Consider the following 27,567-nt stretch of genomic DNA (forward strand, 5'->3'; position numbering starts at 1 on the left):
AATGCATTTAAAAAAGGTATGATGTCAATTGATTTATGGCAGTGTTCTGTTCAAACAGGAAAGGCTCACATTAATAAAACACTGTAATAAGCTCCAGCCAGAAAATGATCAGGTTTGATATCGTATTTCCAGATCTTTCCAATAACAATGAAACATATCCTCATAGCAGTGAAACAAAGCCAGAGATGGCAAAAGTCCACACATCCTTTACTCAAGTAGAAGCACAGATACTCGTGTTTAAAAATACTCTGGTAAAAGTAGAAGTACTGACTAAACTTCTTTACTCAAGTAAAGGTAAAGAAGTATGGGCTTTGAAATGTACTTAAGTAAAAAGTACCCATAACTACCAACTGTTTTAAAGAGTAACTGACCTCTAATAATAATAATATTAATAGAACAATAATGTCATTTTTAGCTAATGAATGTTTCGATGCTGAACAATGGCAAAATTCATTGGTCCCTCTTCTTTAGAGAAGACCAGGAAATGATGGATACACGGATCGTGTTCAAATCAATAGGCACGCAATGACTCTAAATAATAATGATCACGCCACCAAACACACATTCAAACTAAAGTAACCAGCCTGTTTTGAAAATGTAAGAAGTAGAAGGTACAGGTATTTGTGTTAAAAATGTAAGAAGTGAAAGTAAAAAGTCGTCGTGGAGTAAAGTACTGATACCAGAAAAATGTACTTATGTACAGTAACAAAGTATTTCTACTCCACTACTTCCCACCTCTGATGTCAGTTCACATCCAGGGGGTAATACTTGAAGTAGGTCTTTATCTATCGTGGCAAACACAATGCTATTTGTCCAGCTCTTTTTGTATTGGTTATAAACAAATCAATTTAGTCATACACTGGTATCTTTAACCCAAAGTAGAGCAATATTTAACAGAACCAAGTATAGGCATTGTTATTGGGTAACGTGAAATGTTAATCAATTATAATGGATTTTTAGCTCATTTCAAGTCAACTTTATTTGTAGAAAATGTAGGAATTTAGCTGTCTTGTAAAGCAGCAAATATATTGTAGGCTAAAGCGTATGTGCATTAAATAATGTGTTAATTTGCATGTGCCTATGTAGATCATTTCAAAGAATAAATTATGAATACCCATAATGTGTCACTTGCCGGTAATTGTATTATACTGACATGACAATAAAACATTTGAAACATTCTTATATGGCGTATTAGAGAGCCTGCAGCAATCCTAATAAGATTATCTTCGGGATGTAATTGCTTCGTAAATCTGACGCTCCACAGGGAGGCAGAGGAAATGAGCCATGCTGGGGTATTTGTGGTCACTGGGGTCATTAACTTTGTATTCACTAATCTTTTGCCCATGGAAATGCCAAAAACAAAATAACACTAGTTGGATGAAATGAGCAAGTGGCGGCTTGGGAACACCTTATAACCCAAAAGCTGACAGGATCACAACAAATGATTGAAATCCCCCAAAATGTCATGGAAACCAATTGTGCAATATAGGCGACATCGGACTCATTTGAAACCATTTCACTTACAAATATAGAATTTTTAAATCTAGGATATATTAAATTCAAGTTGTTGAAAACAGTACCTAAATGTCACGTGTGCTCCTCTGTTGCCATTGCAGTTCATCATGCTGACATACATCTTCATGCTGGCTTGGCTCGGAGTGACTGCTTTCACCTCCCTCCCAGTCTTTATTTATTTCAACATCTGGAATATTTGCCAAAATGCTACCACGCTGGAGGGGGCCACACTCTGCCTGGACCCACGCCAGTATGGTAAGGATGAATATTCTGTCTCCATGTCTTCACCTCCACTGCTGAACACCTCTTTTCTGTGTTGGATACTGTCTGGATTGCTGCTATTACTTCAGCTTCTTGGGGACGTTTTTCTCTCCCAACACGTATTCCCCATAGTTGTTCAATCTCCTTTTCAAATGTAGTGTGGATAATTTAACTTTTAAGACTCTGGATAATTTAAATGAAAAACTGTAAATGACCCAATCCTAAGATTACGTCCCCATTTTTAAATCTACATTATGTTGGACCCAGTGTTACTGCACAAATTACTATCCTGTAAACTGTAATGATCCAGAATAACGTTATGTTAAACTGGGATGAAGGACCATCACATCAGTAGTTTATATGGCTGTCTCATTATTTTTAATTAGTGCCAAATCTTTCAGCCCATTAGCCACTGGCTGATACTAACACGCCTCTGTGTCAACAACCATTTCAGCTGCCACCATCAGAATATAGGCCTGTGCTTTGCCTGTGTGGGACATTGACTGCATTATGTCTTTCTTATGAGTTCATCATATGAACATTTTGGCACTTCTTGCACCTGTTGTTGTTGACTGTTCTTTTTTTCCAATAGTAGCACACTAGTAGCACACTAGTTTCTATTCATGCTTTGTTTCTTATTTCAGGTATTGTGCCCATTAATGAGGCGAAAACTGTGTGTGCTGGATCTGAGAAATTCTACAAGATGTGTGAATCAAATGAGGTAAAGTATAAATATACAAATATCTAAAAATGTTGGATATTACTTGTGATAACATACATTTAAAATGATGGTAATACATAATTGATAAATAGGCCTACTGTAAGATGTAATAAACATTAGACAAGTGATAATGAGCAGTATGCCAGTTTGAATACAAACAACAGCTGAACAGTTGGGCAGTGATCAAAACATCTGCTGCTCCCAACACTGACACATTAAACACACACACAAAAAACACTGCCAACTTGCCCTTGAACAAGGCACTTTATTTATCTACTCTGGAGGAGCTGCTCAGAGACAGATAGTAAAAGATGCACCAAAGGAGCCGTTTCCTTGCCTGTAATAACACCTGCATATTGAATTATAAATCTTTAATAATCACATGTTTGTGGATAGAAAACAGAATTAAGTGAACGTTTACGAGCACAATTACAAAGATGATTTTCATTGGCTGACACGTTCAGTGATGCTTGAAGAGTAATATGTGCTGTGATTTATTTTTGCTACAGCTGGACATGACTTTCCACCTGTTCATCTGCGCCCTCGCTGGAGCAGGAGCGGCTGTTATTGCTATGGTGAGACACCTATACATCTCTCAAGGGATGAATTATGCGAAACGCAATTCAAAACACCTTAAATCTTTCAAATCAGCCACATCAAATAATACATTCTGTGAAATATATTTTTAAATGGGTATGCCAAAGATTGCATCTTGGCTTTTATTCATATATTTTGAAAATCATGTAGCACTTATAATCCTATTTGGTGTCAGCATGTCATTTCGACAGGCGTAGGAGTTAACCGTTTTTTGAATTGTGGGAAAATGATGTGGCTGTGTTTTGTTGTGGCTGCCTGATGGCGCGCCTGTGTTGTGTTTGCCTGAGAGAGAATAGCTGTAGATGGGAGAGAAGGCATTTTGGCGCAGTGAAAAAGACAGGGTTTGTCTCCCTCCCTCTTTCAGAGGCACCAGGCATGTCATGGCCGTTGTCATGGAAACAGGGAGAAGAAAGGCTCTGATATAGTTGCAAACATCACCCAGTAATTTGTGAGGAGCCATTTTCTGAGAAACAGAAAGTGTTTGTTATTCGCGGATGATGCTGAAAATTGTGGCACGACCATTTTCTGTACAAACTAGTTTTTTTCCCAATCTGAGGACAATGATGAGAAAATCCATCTCGACAGACACGCCGACACATTGGAAGAATGAGCTGCCCTCAAAACAGCTTCAAAGCCAAAAACACAATCAGTGATAAAAACATAAAAAGTGTTTTAATCTCAGTTGCTAAATGGTTGCAAACAAAGAGCAGAGCAGCTATAAAACTGTCATTGCTTGTGAAAAGGAAATCTGTGTTACAACCTCGGTCATTAAAGCACAATACATTCATTATATTCTTAGCTGCCATGGTAACAAGTCCAAGACATTTTGCATTATGCTGCCACCTGCTGGATCTTTGGAAATGTTCTCCTTTAACTTAATCATATTCATTGCATTTGAAATTACCATAAAAGTAGTCGGACTATCGAGAAAATGTATAAATTATGTTTTGATTAGAAGTTATGGAATACATAACATTACATTGTGTCATTAACGTACATCATGTGAGCCAGTATTGCTCATTTTAATACATGCAGTATACCTTTCTGCAAAGGTGTAAAAAATGTTTCAGGAATAATTGGACATATTGTCCTAGTACTTAGTTTTCTGTATATGTATATTCTTGCAAACATTTATTTGTATTTTATGATAGTTATTATTTTTATAATTGTTCTATATTTGTTCCTCTTTCATAACTCTTACTCTGCCTGTATGCACCATTATATACTGAAACAGATTCCTTGTATGTGTGAACCTACAAAGCATAAAAGGCAGATCTTCTGGGATTTTCAAAAATGTGTTTTGCATTCGTGTCACGCTTCATCCTTTTCAACACCTCACAGATCCACTACTTGATGGTGCTGTCTGCCAACTGGGCCTACGTGAAGGACGCCTGCCGAATGCAGAAGTACGAGGACATCAAGTCGAAGGAGGAGCAGGAGCTCCACGACATCCACTCCACGCGCTCCAAGGAGCGTCTGAACGCCTACACATAAAGACCAGCGTGAGGCCTGGCCCTGCCACTCCGGCCTCTCTCCCTCTCTCTCTCCTCTGTCTTTCTATCTGTCTCTCTCTACCATCCCCTCCCGAGGGGGGGCGGATGGCGCCTAGGGCCCTCGCCACTGCTGATGTCACTGGTGCGTCATATGACAATGTGGTCTGGGGGGAAACGTCACACAAACCTCCCCAGTCACAAACAGCATTTCAGATGAAAAAAAAGCCCCTTTACCTCTCTCATGGATGGTGTTATGATTATCATTATGGCAGTTATATAGTTCTTGATAGAAGTTGTTTAGTGCTGATAGTAACTATAGTGTAGTTTGTAGAATCAGAGTTAGCAGTAGTATTTCTTTCTTTTTTACTTTGAATAATTCGCGTACAGTTGTTTTATTTTTCTTATTTTTTTATTTGATGCTACGTGTCATTTTGCTCTCATGCATAATTTATTTTTGCTTATTTTCGAGGGGGTCAACGGGGGCTTATAAGGGTTTTCAAGCACATTTCTCGTGTCGTGTGTCTGGAGATTTCACGTTCAAAAACAATGTACTGTATGTGAATGGGTGGTTAGTTTTGGAAATATTTTAAATGTCACAACGCAACCATAAAGCATCATAAGCCTTTGTATTCCCAGGGATCAAAACCACTTTAACATACAAGTAATTCAATCAGTTTTTCTATTTGAAGTTATACCATAACAAGACAACACAAGAATAAATACCAAATCTCGAGAAAAGCAAGTATTTGCTAGATGTGCCAATCCTGTTAAACAGGAAACAATGACTTGAATTGATATCAAAGAAGTGATATGTCAATTAAGTTAAATAATTGGTAATTTTATTATAATCTTGCCAATTAAATGTATTTTAGGACTGTGAAGGATTCCATTGTGTCGTATCACGAGCCACAAAAGCACATGCAAACATACTTTCATAAGCCCTATTTTATTTCTTTAAAGTGGAACTTTATGAATACAAAACTCCTGTATATACTAATATATCAAATCATTCCTATATGTTAAGCACTGACATTTAAGGACAATTCATGTGAGAATATGGAGGTCACTGTGGGTCATTCCACTCTGCATCTTTCTGTCTCAATAGAAAATAAACCCTGACAGTTGTTGGTGTAATGGCACTCCTTGGTGAATCGTCAGACGTGAGAAAAGTGTGTGTCACAGTAATTTTGTTCATGACAGTAACTGTAATGCTTACACATCCTGATGCCATACCACTGCAAAGGTGGCTTGTCAGTTCATCGCCTGGCAAAACCTGTTTTTGTCGGTATTCCTTAAAGCTAGTTTCATGCACTTATTTGACCATTTCTGTGCTCTCTAGATGTAAGCGCATTGGTGTTCAACTCAAAGTTGGATAACTGTACTGTTAGTAAAGACTGTGAATTTAGATGTTTTTCGTGGCATGGACATGCATTAATATAGTCTTAATGACTCAAAAGTGACTTTACTCTGCTTCTTTATTTTTACACTTATGACTGTCTTGCTGGATCAACCCTTTGTTTATATGTGCAGTACTAAACTTCCCACGCTTACCGCGTTATGCTACTGATATTAGAGACTGTAGTCTTTGAGTTGTGTCTATTTAGTTTGTGATGAGCTCTCAACCATGTCTTAAAACTAATACTTGTACCAACATTGCTTACTCTGTAATGATCTGATAAATGCTTTCAGCTTTCTCCTCGTATTAGTCTTTTGTACTTTCACTACGAATACTTAGTAGCAAGCTTTACATTTAATATGTTTTGTACATTCATGTGCCATCAGCTTGAAGTGGCTTATTTGACCTGTATGATCAAATTTGCTTGCATTAATAAAACTCACTTGTGTACTTGTTGATAAATACTCTTGTGTCTTGAGTCCATTTTGTGTTATGTTTAGGTTAAAATCACTTAGTAGTCCTGGTAGTAGAGTTGTGTAATAGCAACCATATGAGCCATATATCACTGTTATTACCTGTCCGATGAAATATGATAAGGCAGGATGAGATTGCTGATAGATGGATGATGTTTTAATAGAAGAAAGGAAATGTATGTTTATCATGTATGCATTCAGTACAACCTCCTACCACTAGATATCTCCCTTTCCTCTGAGTCAATTACAATAAAGCGTTGGCAGCCAAAAGTGAAGACTGAGAGATGAGTACGATTATAAAAAGGCACATTAGTATATTCTTTTTTAATAATACAGAAATAATATGGTCCTTTTATAATTGACGCGATACATTTTTGCGAATAATTATTTACTTGTGTTTTGTTATTAATATGGAGGTTTCAAAAACAATATTGTACTGCAAGTCAGGAAGTCAGTAAAAGTACAATAATCAATGGACGTACAATAAGAAGTAAAAGAAAATAATCCTACTAGTCTAAGAAAATCAACTTTACTGTAAATAATGTGCTTGATGACTGTTAACACTGCACAGTTTCTAAGTTCACAGATGTGGTGGTGTCAGGGGCGGACTGGCCATCGGGACGTTCGGGACGAATCCCGAAGGGCCGGTACTGAAGTGGGCCGGTTGAATGATGTGGGCCGGTCGGATAAGTCACTAGCACTCCCCCCCCCCTTACTTAGCAGTATTTACTTGCAGTACCGAGGTGGGCCGGCGGTACCGAAGTGGGCCGGTCGACAGTCCCGGGCTGATTTTTTGTCCCAGTCCGCCCCTGGGTGGTGTTATACTCAATTTATACCATTTTGTAGCTAAGACTAAATAAACCAGAGTCCAAATCCCAAATATGTGTTTATAATTTCAAATAAAGGTTAAACAGGAATAGAGTCTCTCGCTATAGTAACAATATGGAGGATTTTCTTTCAAATGCCTTAACGTTTGCCTTTAAGGCTAAGGGTGATGTTGGATGATGTAAGAAACGTCCTGTAAACTGCACAATGCTTACATTTCTATCAACATAACACTATACTAGGTAGGAGCACAAACTATGAAAGGGATGCACGTCATCAGTAGACAGGTTGAGTTTGGCCCAAGCCACTGGAGCACCCAGTCAGGCAATAAATCACATCCAAGATTACACTTTGCACCATAGTGCCAGACATAACTCACTCACACATCTTATATATGGCCTCTATCCCAATACATTTAAATTGTAGGAATGTCTAGAGAGTCAGCGGATACCTAGAATGCAATAATTGTACCCAGAATTGTACCAAGACATTCTGGAAGAAAATAAGTGTCCCTACAAATGCAGAACAAGATGGAATATTTTTGTACGGGAAGTCAGGAACACAAAGTTGTAAGAGACAGGGTTTGGACATAAACATTAGTGAGGTTGGGAACTGAATGTATTAACAAAGGCGTGGCTGGATCCCCTCAAGGGAAACCTCTCTAGGATTAGCTGATTAGCGACATGTTGAAGTGACTGCATCTGCGTTGTAGCCAACCTGCATGGCCCATTCAAACCCAAGAAATCCTCCACTAATCCCCCACCCCCCTCCCCCTCCAACAGTGTCAATCCGACAGGTGACCTGTTGTGTAATCAGATCCTCAGCCTGCGTACCGGTGCCTCGTATGGACTATGGAAGCTCGTTTCTTTATTCTTCAATTTTGGAAATAATTATTCTTCAGGCTCTCTATGAATCCGGATGTCTTTTTATCTGATCTCTTCTCGATGTGAGAACTGTGGGTGTTTTTGCTGAAACAATGCGTCAACTTCTATTAGTGTATGTAATCCTATGCTGTCTCAGTTTGGCTCATCCCTTCTGTCCATCCCAGTGTACCTGTGTCTTAAATGGACGTACCGACGGAGCAAGAACAAGGTAGAGTTAACTCTATGTCGGCTTTAATTCATGCTCTCAGTTTTTGGACACTATTTATATGCCTTCATTAAACAAATAATAGATTTAAAAACGAAATCTTCTTTACATCACTGTTAGTCTTCAACTAAGTTTGTGAAACAGTTCTCAGATGCTTTTTATACAATAATGACCCTTTTGAATGAGCACAATAGGTATAAAGGTGACCCTTGGCACTCATGATACTTAAAGGTCCCGTGTCATGGCCATTTCTACTGATCATAATTCCATTGTTGAGGTCTACTAGAATAGATTTACATTGTTCAATGTTCCAAACTCACATTGGTTTCTCAAACAGCATCTCTGTATAGTATGTGTATTCACTCTCTGTCCTAAACGGCTTGTTGGAGCTCCTGCCCCCCCGTCCCCCCTCCCTATGAGCCCACTGTGCTCTGTGTGTTTATGTGTTAATGGCGTTTGTTAGCAACCAGAAAATGACACCAGTAATGACAAACAGATGAGAATGCTGCGTGGGGTCTGGGTGCCGTGTGGGCGGGACGTTGCGCGACTCGCTGCTCCGCCCTTTGAGGCTCGAGGAGCCGACAGTGTGAGCTGTATTACTGGTGTCGTTTCCTGGTTGCTGCGTGGGGTCTGTGAGACAGCGAAACACGGCGAAACTCGGCCTGAACTCAGCCTGAACACACACACGTGAGTGTGTGGCGAACTGTGAGTGGAGATCCACGCAGCTGCGGCTGAGAAAAGATAAGGCTGAATGAGTGTGTGTGTGTGTGTGTGTGTGTGTGTGTGTGTGTGTGTGTGTGTGTGTGTGTGTGTGTGTGTGTGTGTGTGTGCTGTGTGTGTGTGTGTGTGTGTGTGTGTGTGTGTGTGTGTGTGTGTGTGTGTGTGTGTGTGTGTGAGGAGCTCCACGGATTGGTCATTTGGATTGTCGTTACGTCCCTTGGTACCTGGATAAACAAATCTCCAACGAGGCGTTCTGGGGCAGCACAGACAGGTCTTCTCTTGTTAGAGTTTTACTCGCTACAGGGTGTATTTGACGTTTACATGCATAAAACCTTCATAACACACAAGGGGACGGGTAATAACCGGAAAAGCATGACATGGGACCTTTAAGATGATATCATATTTGTAAATAAACATCATCATCATAGCCATTAAAAAATGTAAGTAATATATTGAGATCTGGAAAGTGCCCTATAGTAGGACTACAGTCATGTACGACTTCCATTTCATTTGAAACTGAGTATTAAATACCCTTTTAAATCAATGTTGTTATCTGGCTATACATTATGTTTAAACTATTTAACTTATGTATCTCTCGTTTCAGATCTGTGGTTTGCAATGATCCAGACATGTCTGACGTCCCAGTCAATGTCCCTGTGGACACGGTCAAACTTCGAATTGAGAAAACCATGGTACGGCGAATCCCAACAGAAGCTTTTTACTACCTGGTGGAGCTACGGTACCTGTGGATTACATACAATTCCATAACCTCAGTGGACTCTGCAGGTTTCTACAACCTCAAAGTGCTCCACGAGCTGAGGCTGGATGGAAATATGATCTCCGTATTCCCTTGGGAGTCTCTGAAAGAGATGCCAATGCTGAGGACACTGGATCTACACAACAACAGGATCACTAATGTTCCCAATGAAGCAATACTCTATCTCTTCAACATTACATACTTGGATCTATCCAGCAACAAATTAGCCACCCTGCCCTCTGATCTAATGGATATCTGGCCGCCCTTCAATGGAGCACCCATCTTTGCTAACGCCTCCCAGAAAGTTGTATTAGGTAAGGATAAAAAGGCTGTGCCAGGATTACTTTTATAGGATACACAGGGCAGGACACTTTTGGGGTTGTTGGTAATTACCTCAGGAACTCCCTTCCATCCCCAGCAGGTGACTGCGAGGGCACTATCAAATTGGCTTATTCTAAGCAGGGCAGAGTTGACACTTAATGTAAATTATAAAATTATTGTCCTAATGAACTGTTAAATGTTTAACACACTCAGTCTGGGCAATCCAAGAGAGGATCAAGTTAGCAAAACAAAGAAACAGCATGTGCATCGTATTTCGACTACCCATGCAGTGTATTAAATCTACACAATGAAAAACATATTCATTGACGTATATTGCTCAAAACAGGATGTCCTGTAATGTTTTGATAAAACATTCATCTCAATTTAAACGGTTGGTTGCTTAATTTCTGCTATTCTGACACACCTCAAATTCCACCATAAGGTTTCATCGTTTTTTTCTCTAGCCAAAGTCAAGTGCGTTGCCAAAATTAAACCTTTGCTAGATATCGTTATACAAATGTTTTGACCATCATTGTGGTATAAACATCGTGAAAAAATGTAATGCAAGACATTGGTTATATTGTTATAATAGTGCCAAGACCTTTCTGTGCATTCCTAAAAACTGTAGTGAGGATTGTAAGAAGCAGATTTACATTATTTGGGTTATTTAGAGTAAACTTACATTGATACATCTTCTATTCAAAATAAGATAAAATAGGTTTAGACAATAACAAATGTTAAAGGTTTTCTCTATTTCAGTTAAATTCATCTGTGTTTGCATCTTCAGAAGGTAGCAGACAGTTAATAACATAGAAGTGTTCCCTACTTGAATTTGCAGTATTTGCATTGATGAGCAGATTTGTCAGTGTAAACATGTATTATTGACTCCGATCAAAGGAATAGACTACAGGGATCAAAAACTGCAAGAAACAATACGTGTTTGTTTTTGGTATGTACAAACACGTGTTGGCATTGTCACTGAAATAGCTTGCACCCAAGGACACTTACTACTTTAAGGGTTAGGGTTAGGCTACTGTAAGTACTATATTGATAGCAAAATATCAAGTTAAAGGTAAAGACGGAGGAAATATGCAGATGGGAATTTGAAGATGTTGTTTTAAAGCAGGGCAGAATGTTAAAGACAGTTTCAAATCCATCAATCAGAGCTTGTCATTATAGGAGGTATGCCAGTGTGTTGTATGAAGGCACAGTAAAACATGAAATGTTAATATTAAGTTATTGTAGAGTTAAACCACAATGTTTGGAATATGATGGGCCCGGCGTAAACAATAATGTATGTTTGTTTATAGTGTCTGTGTTGCAAGGACAGTGGGATGGATATTATTAATAGGCTACGTAAGGGCAAGCTAGCTTATCCGTGCGAAAAGAGCTGGCAGTGTGCTGTGGTTCACCTGAAGGAGGAACGGGATTAAGAAAAAATAACAGTCCATGGAAAATCACACAAAAGCTTCTTTAAGGTAGCCTAAAAGCAGTTCATGTTAGTTTTTAACAGCTATAATTAAAATTATGTATTCTCTTTTTTAACGATACAGAACATTAAATAGTCGTTTGGACTTACAACTAAAATTCCAGGGACCACTTCAGACCTGCAGAATTAAGGGTTAAAGTTGTCAGTGATCTGTTGACATATCCGCCAACAGAAAGGCTAATGGAAAGAGAGTGTTGCCGCAAACTGGAGGGAGGCCAGAGTAGGCTTACTGTAGGTGCTTCGCAACTGTTAGGACAAACTAATCGGGTTAAAGGGTTTTAATATGCACAAGTACATGTGCTTAGCTATTGTGTGCACAAGGGGTTTACAGCTATTTGTAAGGGAGTCTATATAGGTTACGATGTGTTCACTTAAACAGCCCTTGCATTTCATTGTCATTTGCATTCATTTACAAAACACAAAGAGAGTTTCCGCTTAAACTGAATGTCAGTGAGACATATTCCACATGTGTTGTGTATTGCTACCTGTATCCTCTTTCATTTCCAAAATAACTCAAAATGATTTAAAGTACTGCACTGCTGTCAAACAGCAATACATTACTGTAATGGATCTTATCTGTTTTTGTCTTCAGGGCTCCAAGATAACCCCTGGTTGTGTGACTGTAAAATTTCCAAGCTGATAGAGCTTTCAAAAATGTCTGGGACGCCAGTTGTTTTGATGGACCTGTTCATGTCCTGCAGTGGACCGGAGAATCTGGCTGGTTTCCCTTTTCAGCGTGTTGAACTTGACAATTGTGTAAAACCATCCGTCATGTCTTCAGCAACCAAGATCACATCTGATTTGGGAAGCAATGTTATCCTGCGATGTGATGCCACAGGGTTTCCAACACCAAGTCTTTCCTGGGCTAAGTCTGATGGCTCACCCGTCGACAACACAGGTATAATATGCTTGCTTTGAAATCAAATGTAAAGTATTTTAGTAAGGAAAAAGAATAGCGTTTTCAAATTAATTGAATTGAACCATTTATATTACTGTGGCCAATCGTTCATAATCCATTGGAAAAAAGCTTTGTAAAACTCTATCCATGTTCTTTTGTGTTCTTGTTCCACTCTAGTCCAGGAGTCACCTGGAGACGGCATCAGATGGTCCATCATGAGTTTGCACGGAATTTCGTTCGAAGACGCGGGGAACTACAATTGCAAAGCCAAGAATTATGCCGGCAATGCAGAAGCCACCATATCGGTCTCAGTTGCAGGTGACATCAGTACCACCATGGTTCCACTAAGGCTTGGCAACAAAACTGAACCAACTAAACAAGTCACAACAGTTATTCCCCCAACGGACACTCCCATCTCAACCACTATGATGACAACAGCTATCCCAACAATGTCAACAACGTCAACAATGTCAACAACGTCAACAACGTCAACGACGTCAACAACGTCAACAACGTCAACAATGTCAACAACGTCAACAACGTCAAGAACGTCAACAACTTCTGCGGCCCCCAAGAGGCCAAAAACGACCACAAGCAAGAATCTACAAAAAGGCCCATTGAAACAAGCAAAACCCCAGCCAGGAGGCGATGGGAGAAAGCTTGCAGCAGATGAAAAGAGCAAGGTAATCGACAAATCAAAGTCTGTCAAAGACATTAAGATTGTAGAGGAAACATCTGATACTGCAGTGTTGCTCTGGAGAGCAGATGGGTTACCAAATGATGCCCCACTTACAGTGGTATACTCACCCTATGATGAGGGTGACATGAAAAGGACAGTGGAGACGAAAGCTGGCAGTGGGAAAGTGCTCCTGGAGGGATTATCATCTGGGATGAGGTACTCAGTTTGCCTCATAGTAAAAGGTAGTGCGGCTGGAAAAGATCCTTGCACTGAATTCTACACATTGGACGATGTAAAGGATGGTGACCAGCTTTTCATTTTTATAAGCGGCATTGCCTGTATTTTGGTTATGTCTGTCATTGCCCTTTTATTGTACAACATTATTGATTTGTACTACAAGGGACACAACACAGAATATGACGAAGAGGAGCTTGAAAAAGACAGCTATGTCAAATTTGAGACAATTTCAATGAAACACAGGACTTTAAACGGTCAACCAACGCAACTTTGGGCAAGAAGAGCAATTCACGAATCAGAGCGAATGCTCCTGTGCTCCAGGTCGAGCAATGACTCCCAAATGACCTCCAAGAGTGACAGTTCCCGGTGTGAGTATCTTTGCTGATGCCAGGAATCCATGGTGATTCTTGAAACGCCATGCTAGTGACAACTTATATAAAACTCTCTTTATATGCCTTATTCAATACAGATCAAGGTTATGATATGAAATCATTAGGTAACAAGAAAACACATCAGCACAGTCAATAACCACCTGCTATACTTATTCTTGTCTTTATTAAAATGGGGCCTTATATTTGATTTTTGAAGACATTTGAATGATTTGTCACTACCGCACGGCACCATGGAAGATATACAGAGTAATACCATACAAAGAGCCTGTCTGTTAGCTGTGTGTGGGATTTTATTTGACACCCAATGCCAAAGTGTCAGATGTGAATAGTATGTGGTGGTGTCAAAGAATATCCATTATCCACTTCTCATCACATTGACAATATTATTATTATTATTTTAAGCATCAAGCTAATTGTTGCCTTAATGGACAAGTAAGTCTGGTCATTGTGTTTATTAGAATGTGTGTCTCTGATAAACATTGCCAGTTCCTATGACTTGATGTATATATGTGTCTATTGATGGAGATTTCCATTTGTTTTTAATAAACTAAACAATTGATGAATTATATTCATGTTGTGTTGTATGCCTTATAAGAGTAGATACATAAAATAGGTTGTAGGTATTTAACGGGCACATATTTCTATATCAAATAGAAAACCTTTAATGCCATCAAAAGCATGCATCTCAGTAAATGAAACTCAGTTGTCTAAAGACCACCCCTCTCTGGCTTTCATTGATGAACATTTAAAATCTATGTTTTTCAGAACTTTGCCCAATTGTTATTTCTCGGATAATCCCTCAGGATTTTACATCAGCAACAGATTTATATCTTTTTTAGGCTTCACCTGGTGAAATCAAATCCCTGTACAGTGTTTCCACAGGCCTTAACCTATTCGGGTGGCCACGCATCCACCCCCCTCTCAAATAAAACATACATGCGAGCATGCAACTGCAACCTTCCGATCATCAGCCCACCTCACTATCCATAAGACAACAAACAAACAAAATAAAATACTGCTGTCTTACAATGTAGACTGTAGACCATGTACTGTATAAAGCAGGGGTGTCAAACCAAGGCCCGGGGGCCAAATCCGGCCCGCCATTTCATTTTATGTGGCCCCACAAGAGCTTGCAAAGAATATAATAAGTTTATTATAATGTTACGTGCCGCTTTAAAGGAGAACGTTGCCCATAAAGTATATGTCCCACAATGCATCTCATTTTGTGACATGCGCAATGAAGAGACTTGCAATTATTTTCCCTAGACTTCTGCTTTCAGACGTAGTTAATTATGAAGTTATGACCCTATCCGATAATAATCCAATGCAGAGGAAATATTGTAAGTAATACACTATTTGATATGTATTATGTATATTTATCTATGTATATTTATATAGACTTGAAGTTACCACCGGCCCTTTGAGTGCAACCATAATTCTAATGTGGCCCGCGATGAAATTGAGTTTGACACCCCTGTATAAAGTATCCTCAACATGCTATCCTCATCATATACTATTTAACATATAAACCCTTCATTTATGAATGTGTTGCTAGAAGACACACAAAAATGCATACCATCTATTATGAACCAAATACAAAATGTAATTCAAAAGAAATATAGATGTACAGAGACACATAACATATTTTTGTTATGAGCCAGAACAGACAAGTTCATCCTGAAAATCAATGGGTCACAGTTGTCACGCTCTCTTAACATCTGAACCGTACTGACATAAATCCTGCTCAGATGATGTGTGGACCTGGGAAACTGTTCCCATGGATACCTCTGTGCAACCAGCTGTACAGTATAACCCTTTGTTACTAAGTAATATCTAATACCAGCTGTGGTGTTATTATGCAAACATTCAGATGAACAGCTTGTAGACAAGGGCGGGGCTGTTAGTGGAGGAATAACGTTGAAAAGATAGGATGGATTAGTAGATAGATGGAAAGATGGATACTTTTCAGAGAAACAAGGGCTGGCAGGATGGTGAGTGTGAAAAAAGAGAGAACAACACATCAATGTACAGACTGATATAAACAGATACGATCCATTTCCTCTTTAATTATTGCTACCAGGCTGTGGTCCATCCTGTAATAGCAAAAATCCAGATAGGGCCACTTGAAGTGATATACTTCACTTCTCAAGGGGCTTTTCAGTCACACCACAAATCTCCTGGCAACCATGACTTGGCGCCATTACATCAGTCCAGTAGAAAATTGGCCACATGTAAGTATTGACCGAATATGTAACAGCAAGGCTAGAAAAAGCTCATTGCTCAAAGATTGCAGTGGTTGTTGAACCATTTTGTAACATAACAATGTCCCAAAGATCTAATTTTCAAAGATTTGCTTTGTTGAATCAAACATTAGTTTTATAAATAGTTAGTATTTACTGAAATCATAAAACAAATGGTCTGGTCTGACATGTGAGCTGAAAAACCGAATAAACAGATTTGGACCACAATATAGTAAAATAATGTTTTTTTAAATACAGACGACAGATTTTAGACATGAGTAAATATTGAGTGATGATTTGGCATCATGACATTATTTAAGTCAAGAGTTAATATTCTAAAATGCTTGGGCTTTTCCATATGCAACAAGGAGTGGAACTATTTAATGTACAAAAGCACAGACTCTAGATGGCATTTAATACGGCAGCAACACTTAGAAATCGCTGTTTCCTAGTAACGATTGGTACCTAAAGGGTCAAACCCATGTGTGATTGGTATTCAGCACAGTGCTCACATGATGGGAAATGATAGACATTAACATGTGCATTGTTATCTGCCAGGGGCTGAAATCGTGGGAAAAGGTCACTGCCCTTCAGACTGCTCACATTAGGCTGGAGACAAGGCAACTTTCTCAGCCATGTAAATTGTCTCCTGCCCCTCTATAAGCTTACTGGTGACAATTTTGCAGACAATATCCTACTCATGGAGAGTATGAATAGAGGTTTTGGTTCCTGCAGTCTGTTAGTTGTTCTCCTGGGTAAAATGAGGACAAACTATGTGATGATTATTTACTTGTCTCCTTCATTGTCTATAAATTACTCATTCTACCGATTCGCCCTGAGAGCCAGAGGAACTTAAACAGGAGGCAATAGAGACATGGCCTTGGCGTTTTTGTCTGTTAAACTGCATGTGGCATGAGTAAAAAACAATCATGTTGTAAGTGAATGTTCATATATGAATGCTGGTATTGTTTGAAAAAAGATGGGCACATTTTTTTCCCCAACAAACATATGTGTTCAGCCTAATATGCCATGTTGTTTCCGTTTGTCTTCTAGACACAAAAACTCAGTCGTTCCAGACGGACGCATCAATCATGGGTCAGGGGGTGGGGTGAAGGATAGATGTTTTTATTAAGTGGGACCTTTCTTCAGCCCTGCCTCATTTCTTGAATATTCCACATTCTGCTTGAGACACTGAGTGCAGCCTAAAGAAGATCTTGCTCCAATGGTGGACTAGCATGTGCAAAATGTACCACGGGGGTGTCAGGAATTTCAATCTTTGCTTCCAAAACAGACTGGCAGCTTTGGGGCCGAAGCGGGGAGTGAGCAGGATCCCACAGCCTCTTCATTCGGAGTACTCCAACGTTTCAGTGGAGTTTTACTTGGTTTTAGCGCGACGTATTTTGGTATGTAAAGATACACCGACTCTTTAGGTTGAAGACTTGGACAAGGATGCCAACAGTCCATAAACAAATGTTGCTTATCTTTGGGGAATTCTTGTGTGCCACTGCTAATAGTGGAAATGCCTGAGAAAAAGTGAACGAGTGCAGCTACCAAGGCAGGGACCGAGTGCAGGATTATGTTGGCTGCAACGATCACAGCAGCGCTAATCTATTTTTTTATTCAACGCTCTGGAGCCTTGGCCCTTGGTACAGCATGTTGGGACGAACGGCTTTCGCGATCAGGAAGAAACAACAGCTGTGTGGGTGAGTTTGGTTGACACCACTCCTGTCTAGACTGATGCTCCCTTATCATGGTATTAATAAAGGAGATGTTAAAACCATTGAAACCACTGAATACTCGGCTGTATAAGAGGTTATTTTGATCTTAGACCATGTCTGTCAAGCACTGACTTAGCAAAGAAAGAAAAGTTACGAGGAAAATCATAACAATCAAAAACAGTATCTCCTGGGTTTAGTTAGTACTTCTGATACCATTTCAAAGGTTTGCAAGATTACATTACAGGGCAGGTTGGCCATGGAACTACTTCCACAAGGCACACTGGTTAAAAGTGATGACGCTTAATACTGTACATGGTAAACACATGCAAAGCACCACACTGCCCAGGAAGTGATTAATATTGTTGATGTACAATCCTAAAGCAAAACAGTGTTTGTTCATGGTTACATTTTTTATGTTATCAGTCTTCTGTAACAATTGCAATAGTGAATAAGTAGAGTTCAAACTTTATGTAGGGATATCTACATTTTTATTTCAACATACAATCTTGATTTAGTGAAAAAATATATATAGGATTTGCTCGGTTGGTAGAAACCCCCATACAGTATGCACAAATTGTAGCTTTTATGTTCATGTAGTTATACAACATAATAGACATAAAAGCAAAGTACGAAAACAACAAGTGCTATAACTACTATTCAGTCATGGGCTTGTGGTCAGTATTGAAAAAAAGCTGCAATCAAGTGAAATTCCAAAGATTAAAAGGTTGCTCACCCACTTCCAACCTAAAATAAAAGCAGAGCAACAGTCAGTGGGAAAGTGAACTTGGCAGACATGCACTGTAGCAGAGGTGCAGTTAACTGCTCTGTGCTCGAGTGGGTGTATCTCAAACTGAGCCCAAGTTTTTTGTGGGATGCCACAAGGACATCAGATAAAGCTTTCAGATGCTGATCGCTGGTGTCCAAAACATTTGGAATGACTGCTGTCATGCCATATTGGCAGAGTTTAGCTTTATCCCAGCAAAACATAAATTAAAATGTTTAAAACTGAATTGTAACAATGTGAAACTTTCCAATCCCCTTTGAAAAGTTCCCGTTAGCTTTCAGTGTCTTACGAGGTCAAAGGTCATGGTCAGCTACATAACATCTTCCTTTGGAGGGTTTTAGTTTACTCTCCACTTCAGCAAAGCAAGACCTGAAGCCTTATGAAAAAGGTAAATTACTTGGACACACTTGGACAAATTGGTAAACCTATATGTTGGTATAAATGCCAAAACATTGTCCTATTGCCAATCCCGTTTCTGTCAATATACCTTTACGGGTTTGAAAATGTATCCACAGCTGAAATAATCAAGCAGTTGCATTTTGATCATTGGCAAACCCAAGGAACTGTTTTAACATCTTAAATAGCCACTCAAACAGCCCTAAATAATGTTACCACAATGTAAAATGGGAAATTAATCTCTATTTTGGTTCTAGCTGTGCATTGGGAGCAATTTTATCTATGGCTATGACTCTTCAGACTCATCTGTATTGAACAATTGAACATTTTGACTGAGCTCACAAGGTCAAGAATCATGCTGACCACCATGTGAACTTGTCAATGATTCATCAGGACGCCTCCTAGCAACTCAGCAACAGCAGCCATCTTAGAGATCTCACTCCAGGCATTTCTTTATATTATTTGTCTGGTGTTTCTCATTGTTTTCTTCATTCCACAGAGTTAAGAGCAGTATCCATGGTTGCACATGGCAGGGTTATTACCAAGATTGATAAGCCCACCTTCTATCTCTAATCAACCAGACAGCTAACAGAGATTGTGTTTGTTTGTTTATCATGACCAAGTTAAGTGATGAAGCAAACTACATCAAAGTATTATGAAATCTAACTAATCGTTTCCAACAACATACCATTTGTGAAGGACGTCAATTTGTAAATGTGGAATGGTTGCCATTTCATTGCTGCTTATTTAGAAGTTTATTGTATAAATGTGGTGTACTAAATTCTACTTTTATTTTTTTTAATTTCATGCAGAGTATTGTCAGAGTGAAAAAATAGTGCAGGAGTGATTTGTTGCTAAGGGATCATGTTGTATCCAGAAGCGGTTGAGCCCGCCTTGAACTCATTTGACAAATGTCTCTGCAACTGCAGAGTGACACAAAGAGGCAAAAAGACGCTATTGAGATGTTAAATTCTGCCGGGGTTACCTTCCTGTCCCTGGGATAATTTAATTAAACTGAGTAAAGAGGACTGAATATTTCACAAGCAATAACCTGCACCTACTCATATGTAAAAACACGGTGTTGTGAATGTGGGGTTAAAAAAAGGGTTATTTTACTACAGCTACCTCTTCCAAGCAGTTTAATATTATCAGTTATTTTAAAGCAAATAGGCCAAGCATTCTTTATTCTCAATGTCCTCTTCTAAACTGAAAGGAGTTGCTGCTTTTCTTTGTTATAGGACAGTAAACTGAATACATGTTGAGTTTTGGACAGTTAGTCAATTTGAGTTCATGTGAAATCTGGACAAATCCTGATAAATCTAAACCTGATATGAGGGTCAATTGTAGCATGGTATTTTAGGTATAATCCTAGCATGAATCAATAAGCATGCAGAAATTACAAGGTTTTGGCTAGTGAAAAAAAAGCCATACATAATTTTTCATTCGCTGTTTCAAGACCCTAAAACGAATGGAATTTTTACAATTTATGAAACACATGTCACGTTTGTTTTCTTAAAGCCTCACAGCCTTTCCTGATATTCGGCCATGGGAAAGCTATTCATCGGATGGACGTCGATGGGAAGAACCAGAGGAGGATTCTGGCTGGGGTGGGAAGACCGATCCTGCTCGACTTTCATTATAGAGAGGAGAGAGTTTACTGGGCTGACAAACACAGTGGGGTCATTTACAAAGCATCAGCGGGTGGAGCACACAGACAGGTGAATATGTAACTATTACTACTCATTTGCACAACAGCTGGCACATATAGATTCCAGTCCCTTGCATGAAATGTATTTAAATTCAATGACATTTAATGAAATCTTAAGTGTCATTTTTCTTAAGATTGTACAATTATGTTTTGGTCTTGCGTTGAACTTGTTATAACATTTGTTTTTCAGAAACTTTCATCTGACAAACATATCTCCGGCCTCGCAGTTGACTGGATTTGGAACAGAGTATATTGGACAAGTGAAGACAAGGGAAAAATCAAGGCAATGGATATAAACGGGAAAAATGAAAGGACTCTTTTAAGACACTTGACCAAACCAAGTAACATAAACGTTGAACCTACTAACAGGTATTACATTCTTACAATTTATTAAATGATATTAGATCAAAAAAGCAAAAAAAATATTATAACAGCAACTGATTTGGGTGCATTTCTATTAGTATTCATTTGTAAAAAAAAAAGTGTGCTTCCTCGGTTTGAATCTTATATTTTGCAGGTTTCTTTTTTGGCTCTCTGGTGGGATGACTCCGAGTATCCAGCGGTGTGATGTGACAGGAAAGATGAAAACTACACTTATAAAGATAGCAGAAAAACTAGAAGCACTGTCCATTGACCGAAAGGAAAAAAGACTGTTCTGGGTTCAGTTTGGTCTACAAGGAGAACGTGCCATTGCTTCTTGTGATTACGACGGGAACGTTCTGCACATCATAGATCAGCCTCTTAGGTGAGCAAATTTTATTTCCATTGTCTATTTATCACTTTATTTTTGTTGGCAAACTTGGATACAAACACTCTCTTCTGTTCAGGTCTCAGTCAATGGGGATATCAGTTTTTCTGGAGCACTTGTACTACACTGATGCTGCTACTCGGCTTATAAAACAAGTAAACAAATACACTGGCGGAGCACCACTGAACTTAAAACAAACCGCAAAACCCCCAGGTGCTATCAAGGTGGTACACCCCCTCAACCAGCCAATGACAGACTACCAATCATCATTCCCAGGTTAATGCTCAACTGACACTGAAATTACTCAATAGCATGTTGCATTAAATAACTTATATCTTAAGTAAATCCGTCTGAAATGACCATGTTTGAGTAATCTATTGCTGTTCATTCTTTCAAACAGGTTGTGACGAACAGAGTGGAAATTGCATGAATGTTTGTTCCAGTATAGCCGAGAAAGGGATCTGCCAGTGCAGTGAAGGCTTTGCTCTAAATAAGCAAGGCAGTCGTTGTGAAGGTTGGTATCCATGCCATGAAACCAAATGATCCAGGAAGTTTAGATATTAAGGCAGGTCACAGCAATCATTCATTGTTCGTTTGTGTGTGCCATAGACGTGAATGAATGTGCCCATTGGAACCACGGCTGCTCTCTTGGTTGTGAAAACATCCCAGGCTCCTATTTCTGTAGCTGCCCTAAAGGATACGCTCTCCTACCGGACAGGAAGACATGTGGAGGTACAGTGGAAACATATGTTTTATTGTAGTATTCAATAATACAATGTGACATTTTTGTCCTTAATGTGAAGCTTTACCAAGTTCAGTGCAAAGGACTTTGTAGTACGATGAAGAAAAACAATTAACCGAGTTGCTGGTGCCGGTTTTGCAGAATCCCTGAGTGGAATAACACCACGTTTTATTTATAATGTTGTGACACTTGCTCTTTGTTTTGGTCAGCATAATGAAAGCAGCTCTGGTTCACATTAGACCCTCTTCTTTTTGTGGTCGTGTGAAAGGTGGCATTTGTCCCCCAGACACTCCTTTGACCCTGCAGAGCCAATAAAAAGGCCGGGTCATGTGAGACGAGACATATATGTGAGCTGCCAATTGTGTGTTACTTCGGTCCAAGCACTGACACTTTTTGTCTCTAGAGGTCGAGTTGTGCTGAGATCGAGGGGCTGTTTCAGGTGGATGGAAGCAGAGATATTATAAAGATAGTAGATAATTGTTTTCTAGGATTATACCAATAAATATGTTTGCTTTGCTCATTTAAAACCAAACAGCCAATTTTCTGGTAAAAAGTAGTATACTCAAAAGTTCCTTATTTGGAGACCTATCTGTTTGAACAGATTCCTCATGAAATCTAATGGTTTGGCACAGATATATGCATTGCAATCACTTATAGTCGTTCTGTTTTTATCCCCGATACGGTATTGTTTACTCAGAGATTAACTTTACAACCTTGTTAACACATTATGGCAACGTCTTAATCTCTTTTTAGAGCAGCTATGAAGCCACGAGTACAAGGAAGGGAAGGTTCACAAAGAGATTAGATGATGATGTGACATACAGTACCTGGTAAGCAGCTTTAATGTCAAAGCAGTCTCACAAACATCCTTAACCAAGGTCTAGGAAATAACAAACATGCAGCCAAATGGCAGGCTAGACAATGGAGGCGACAACAGAGATTATACACCGATTACAAAGCCTGGGAACTTTGGTCTCATTTGTTATCATTTACTTAGTGACAGAATACATTATGAGCAAATAGGCCTTAAGATCTCCATTGGGTATACAAATGATAAAATAATGATAGACACATATTTCTATATCTTCTTCTTAGTTCATTTGGGTTATCTCTTCTCCCTGCTGAGCCCCAAAATAACCTGGAAATGTTTGAAAGCATTTCTTTGATCTGTTTAATACAACCCTAAATGAATGGTGATATTTTATGACATTATTTGTACTAACTTTGACTTAGCGGACATAGCCAGATTTTTGTTTTGATATAAGTAAATGTGTTTGAAGAGATCTGGTTTCCACAATCAGAGATCATCCCATGCAGAGGGAATATCACGTGTGGCCCTGGATGCCTGACAACAGACGAGGGGGATGTGTGTGTGTGTCCAGAGGGATCGTCCCTGCAGGACGATGGACAAACATGTACTGGTATGGATCACAGTTTAATCTGCAACAAAAAATATAACCTTCACAACTCTATGTAATGACCCGTTCCCATTATATCCATCTTTATCTTATTTGAAAGGGAATTATGTGTAATTTAGTGTTTACGTTTTCACAAATGTAAACCAGTATATAAGCTCTAAACTATGGTATTTATAGCGATTGTTAGATACAAATCTTTGAGTTGGATCATCAAAGCAGTCATAATGAGGTCAGATGGATCAAACGTCAGGCACGGCAGCACAGTAACCAGGACACTTTGCATTACTTTTCAACAGATGATATTGAAAATGATTGAATCAATTTAGAATAAGACATCATTTATGAAGAGTCAGGTTTTATTCAATGTTTTAAATTGCCAGCCAATATTTACTAATATGTTACAGGGGACAGCTCCCTAGTGTCTACTGTATTAAGCCTAACTGAAAGAAGCAGGTACAATTAGGGAAAAACACATTCCTACACCACATACAAATGTTGGTGTGTTCACAGTAATATGACAAGATATGTGACGTAGGATTAAATCAATATGCTGTATGAGTCATGGTCAAATAAAATGGAGCCTCTATGTGAGGAACACAAAGCTTATCTGTGCGAGGATGTGTAACACCGTTTGTCGGCGTTGCAGGCTGCTTGTCTGCAGACAGAGGGGGGTGCAGTCAGCTCTGCACTCCTGTCACTCCTGCTAGGTGGCAGTGTGGATGTCTGCCGGGATACCAGCTCCACCAAGACGGCAAACGCTGCATCGCCACAGGTGAGTCATACTACGGCAGAGCAGCCGGCTGAGGCGGATAAACCCACTCAGATAAACACTGTGTAATCCTACAGGGTGTGTTCTACCGTGAATCTTTCATGAACACATTGTATTTTACATTAAGTACAAAATAAGCTGAGGTGGAAATGACATATTTAGTAAATATCCACTAACTACTTTTTTTTTTTTAATCCTTCAGGTCCACCACCATATCTACTAGTTGCTAATTTTGACAACGTACGGCAAATTGACCCTGATGGCTCTGGTGATCAAACAGTTGTGGAAGAGCCCAGAGGAGCAATCGTAGCTTTGGACTATGACCCGGTCCAGCAAAATGTAAGATGAAAACTCCTTAGTAGAAAAGGTCTTAATATACAATCATATAGGATTGACAGAATGTAGGGAGACCAGATTCAGACTTTGTTGCAGACATCTAGTGACACCTAGTGGACAGAGAATGTGATTTGATTTCCAATAGGGTTCACCCATGTTAAATAAAAAAGCGATATTTCTACTTGTTTTGATAGTTGCCTACAGAACATACTTTTTACTGCCCACATATTTCCTATAATGACTATTTCTTTATATATTTTTGTATGCATTTCAAGGTGTACTTTGCTAGTACGAGCCAGAAGACAATTGAGAGTGTTAATTTGAACAGTGGATCGAGAGACATTCTTGTCTCTGATGGTTTGGACTTTCCAGAAGGACTGGCGATAGACTGGATCCACCGCAGGATGTACTGGACCGACACAAGGTGTGTGGTGTTGCAGAGAACATGTGCTCATGAAATATGTTCCTTACCTTCTGGTGATGACGATTTATACATCAGATATTCGCTTTTGAATGTATTTTATGTAAGACAACACCTCATTGAGCTTTTGATACTTAGGTCATATTGTATTTAGTTAATCTTTTTATTTAAGATCAAATAAAATATATATTTGTATGTAATATTTACACTGAGATTTCCTTAAACAGCTGTTTTTGTGTAGTATGTTTAAATAGGTATGAGGCTAAATGTTATCAGATTATTTTAGTTTTACTAAAACACTTCTGTATGTTGTTGTCCCCCAGCCAGTCAACTATTGACTGCAGTAACTTGGTTGGACTGAACAGAGAAACCATTGTGAGCAAAGGGCTGGAAAAACCAAGAGGAATTGCAGTTCATCCTTTGGCAAAGTGAGTGTGGCTGTATGTGTATGATAGTTTCAGGAATTTAAATTACAAACTAACTGCAACTAACCTTAAAAGGATGTCATCTTAAATCAATAGCACCTAGATGTTGTGAGCGATAGATACATCTGCTATGACTAATCTTCAATTCTCTTTTTCATTTTTGAGGAAGTTATTCTGGACTGATATAGGGGCTGTGCCTGTCGTGGAAAGTTCCTCTTTGAAAGGGAAGCACCGTGCTGTCATTGCTAGCACTAACCTTGTGTCACCAAGCGGCCTGACCATCGATTTCCCGGAGGATCGTCTGTTCTGGTGCGACCAGAGCACGGGCCTGGTGGAGACGGCTGCTCTGGACGGTTCGGATCGACAAGTCCTGGTAGAGAACCAAGTAGGTGAGGCTTGTGTGACACATACACACACATATACTGCATATTATGCTGCTGTCTAGCCCAGTTTGCCTTGTAAGACATTTTGAATCTTTATGAATAAAATAAGGGTTTATTAAAAATGAAGAACACATACAATAGCAATGTGTTTGCTTGTCAATATGTGCAAACTAAAACCACATCTGACGTTGATGAACTACAACCTGTAGATCGGTAGACGCTGTCATGAGTCCGTGAAGGTGACTAAAATAGAGCGGAGACTGAAAAAGTAAAGCTAAACCTGACAAACTGAACTTGTAATTTACGAAAGAGGCTATATAAAAAAGGGATAAAAATATATCTGCACTCGTAATTCATTCAGTTATGTCCCCACTTAACATCTATTTCCTTGAAACATAATAAAAATATCTTGAAATTGCTCTTTAACCAGCGTCCTTCACAGTATTCCCTTAGATAATACGAAAAAATATATATATAATAGTTCTCACCTTTTGTCTTTCCCTCTATTCTGATTCCTGCAGGACGACCTTTTGACCTTGCCGTATTTGAGGACAGGTTGTGGATATCCGATCGGGAGCACCAGCAGCTGAGGAGCGTACACAAGCGCACTGGGAGAAAACTGCAACGTATCCATGGGAACATGGTCCAACCAGCATCCATTGTGGTGGTTCATCCCCTTGCTAAACCAGGTACAGAGAGACAACAGAGTTATATTAGATTTGATAAGAAGTTACATACTGAGGTTAAAGACACTACATGAAGCAACTCCTGAATCTTCATCCTAGACGGCTGGAAGAAAATGATTTGCCAAGATAGGTGTAGGCCAGCAGCAACACATCTTATTAGGGAGGCTGTGGCTCAGTGGATAGTGTGCTGGACTTTGATTCAGGGGGTAGCAAGTTCGAGTCTCACTGCAGTCAGCATGTCGTTGTGTCCCTGGGCAAGACACTTCACCCCAAATTGCTCCTGTGGGGATTGTTCACAATACTGAATGTATGTAAGTCGCTTTGGATAAAAGTGTCTAACAAATGACATGTAATGTAATTTAGGGTTGGGAACCGAAACTCGCTTGTGTGTGTGTGTGTGTGTGTGTGTGTGTGTGTGTGTGNAGCACGTGGTAAAAACCACCAATGAGCGCTCAGCTCGAGATACCAGCGAGTCGTTTCCCATCAAGCATTTCGCTTCCGCAGCCCGTGGAGAGGAACTGCGCCGCCTCACCGCGCCTCGCTCACAAGGCTGCGGGCGTCTTTGTCCCACGAGATTTCAACGTCTCATGTAGGCGAGCCTCCAGAGCAAGTCGGACAAAATGACTAACCATCATGCAACGCACTAGCAAGACGTTGATCGAAATTGCGCAGGTCTGCGTAGGTCTCGCTTGTCTCAAACAAGCCTACTCCTTTTGCTCAACCAGGAAGTACCTCCCCCAAGAACCACAATAACAAAAAGACTGAGAAACAAATTATGAATATGACAACATCAACTGCCTGTGTAACTCTGCAGAGCTAAACCATGTGATCTTCATCCAAAAATGTAAGGTTAAAATATATTACCTGATTCTAAATCAAATAAACTGATTATAATTGTTTTGGTGTTGTTTTTGAAAATGAGCCTGTACT

At 39.4% G+C, this 27,567-nt stretch overlaps 3 protein-coding genes across 5 annotated transcripts in view; all 3 read left to right on the plus strand.

Moving 5' to 3' along the window:
- gpm6aa (glycoprotein M6Aa) overlaps window positions 1-6,447 on the plus strand; it is a 20,330-nt gene extending 13,883 nt beyond the window's left edge. For all 3 annotated transcript variants that reach the window (XM_010780700.1, XM_010780701.1, XM_010780702.1), the window contains 4 exons: window positions 1,617-1,770; window positions 2,421-2,497; window positions 3,007-3,072; window positions 4,436-6,447. In XM_010780700.1, the coding sequence (XP_010779002.1) occupies window positions 1,617-1,770; window positions 2,421-2,497; window positions 3,007-3,072; window positions 4,436-4,588 (450 nt within the window). In that variant the 3' untranslated portion in view covers window positions 4,589-6,447. The remainder of the gene's footprint in view (window positions 1-1,616; window positions 1,771-2,420; window positions 2,498-3,006; window positions 3,073-4,435) is intronic.
- A 1,810-nt stretch (window positions 6,448-8,257) lies between these two features.
- On the plus strand, window positions 8,258-14,029 carry lrit3a (info leucine-rich repeat, immunoglobulin-like and transmembrane domains 3a). The gene is made up of 5 exons (XM_010780703.1): window positions 8,258-8,373; window positions 9,695-10,161; window positions 12,250-12,555; window positions 12,733-13,024; window positions 13,133-14,029. The coding sequence occupies exons 1-5, from the start codon at window positions 8,258-8,260 to the stop codon at window positions 13,854-13,856; spliced, it is 1,905 nt and encodes a 634-aa protein (XP_010779005.1). The 3' UTR covers window positions 13,857-14,029.
- Window positions 14,030-20,533: 6,504 nt separating this feature from the next.
- egf (epidermal growth factor) overlaps window positions 20,534-27,567 on the plus strand; it is a 13,519-nt gene continuing 6,485 nt past the window's right edge. The window contains exons 1-13 of the mRNA XM_010780711.1: window positions 20,534-20,719; window positions 20,900-21,078; window positions 21,227-21,454; window positions 21,537-21,733; window positions 21,858-21,971; window positions 22,067-22,189; window positions 23,501-23,620; window positions 24,264-24,389; window positions 24,589-24,725; window positions 24,998-25,146; window positions 25,467-25,571; window positions 25,734-25,957; window positions 26,473-26,640. Coding sequence (XP_010779013.1) covers window positions 20,567-20,719; window positions 20,900-21,078; window positions 21,227-21,454; window positions 21,537-21,733; window positions 21,858-21,971; window positions 22,067-22,189; window positions 23,501-23,620; window positions 24,264-24,389; window positions 24,589-24,725; window positions 24,998-25,146; window positions 25,467-25,571; window positions 25,734-25,957; window positions 26,473-26,640 — 2,023 coding nt within the window. The 5' untranslated portion in view covers window positions 20,534-20,566. The remainder of the gene's footprint in view (window positions 20,720-20,899; window positions 21,079-21,226; window positions 21,455-21,536; window positions 21,734-21,857; window positions 21,972-22,066; window positions 22,190-23,500; window positions 23,621-24,263; window positions 24,390-24,588; window positions 24,726-24,997; window positions 25,147-25,466; window positions 25,572-25,733; window positions 25,958-26,472; window positions 26,641-27,567) is intronic.

This window comes from Notothenia coriiceps, unplaced genomic scaffold (assembly GCF_000735185.1).
Source record: "Notothenia coriiceps isolate Sejong01 unplaced genomic scaffold, NC01 NC01_scaffold00022123, whole genome shotgun sequence".
Lineage (NCBI taxonomy): Eukaryota > Metazoa > Chordata > Actinopteri > Perciformes > Nototheniidae > Notothenia > Notothenia coriiceps.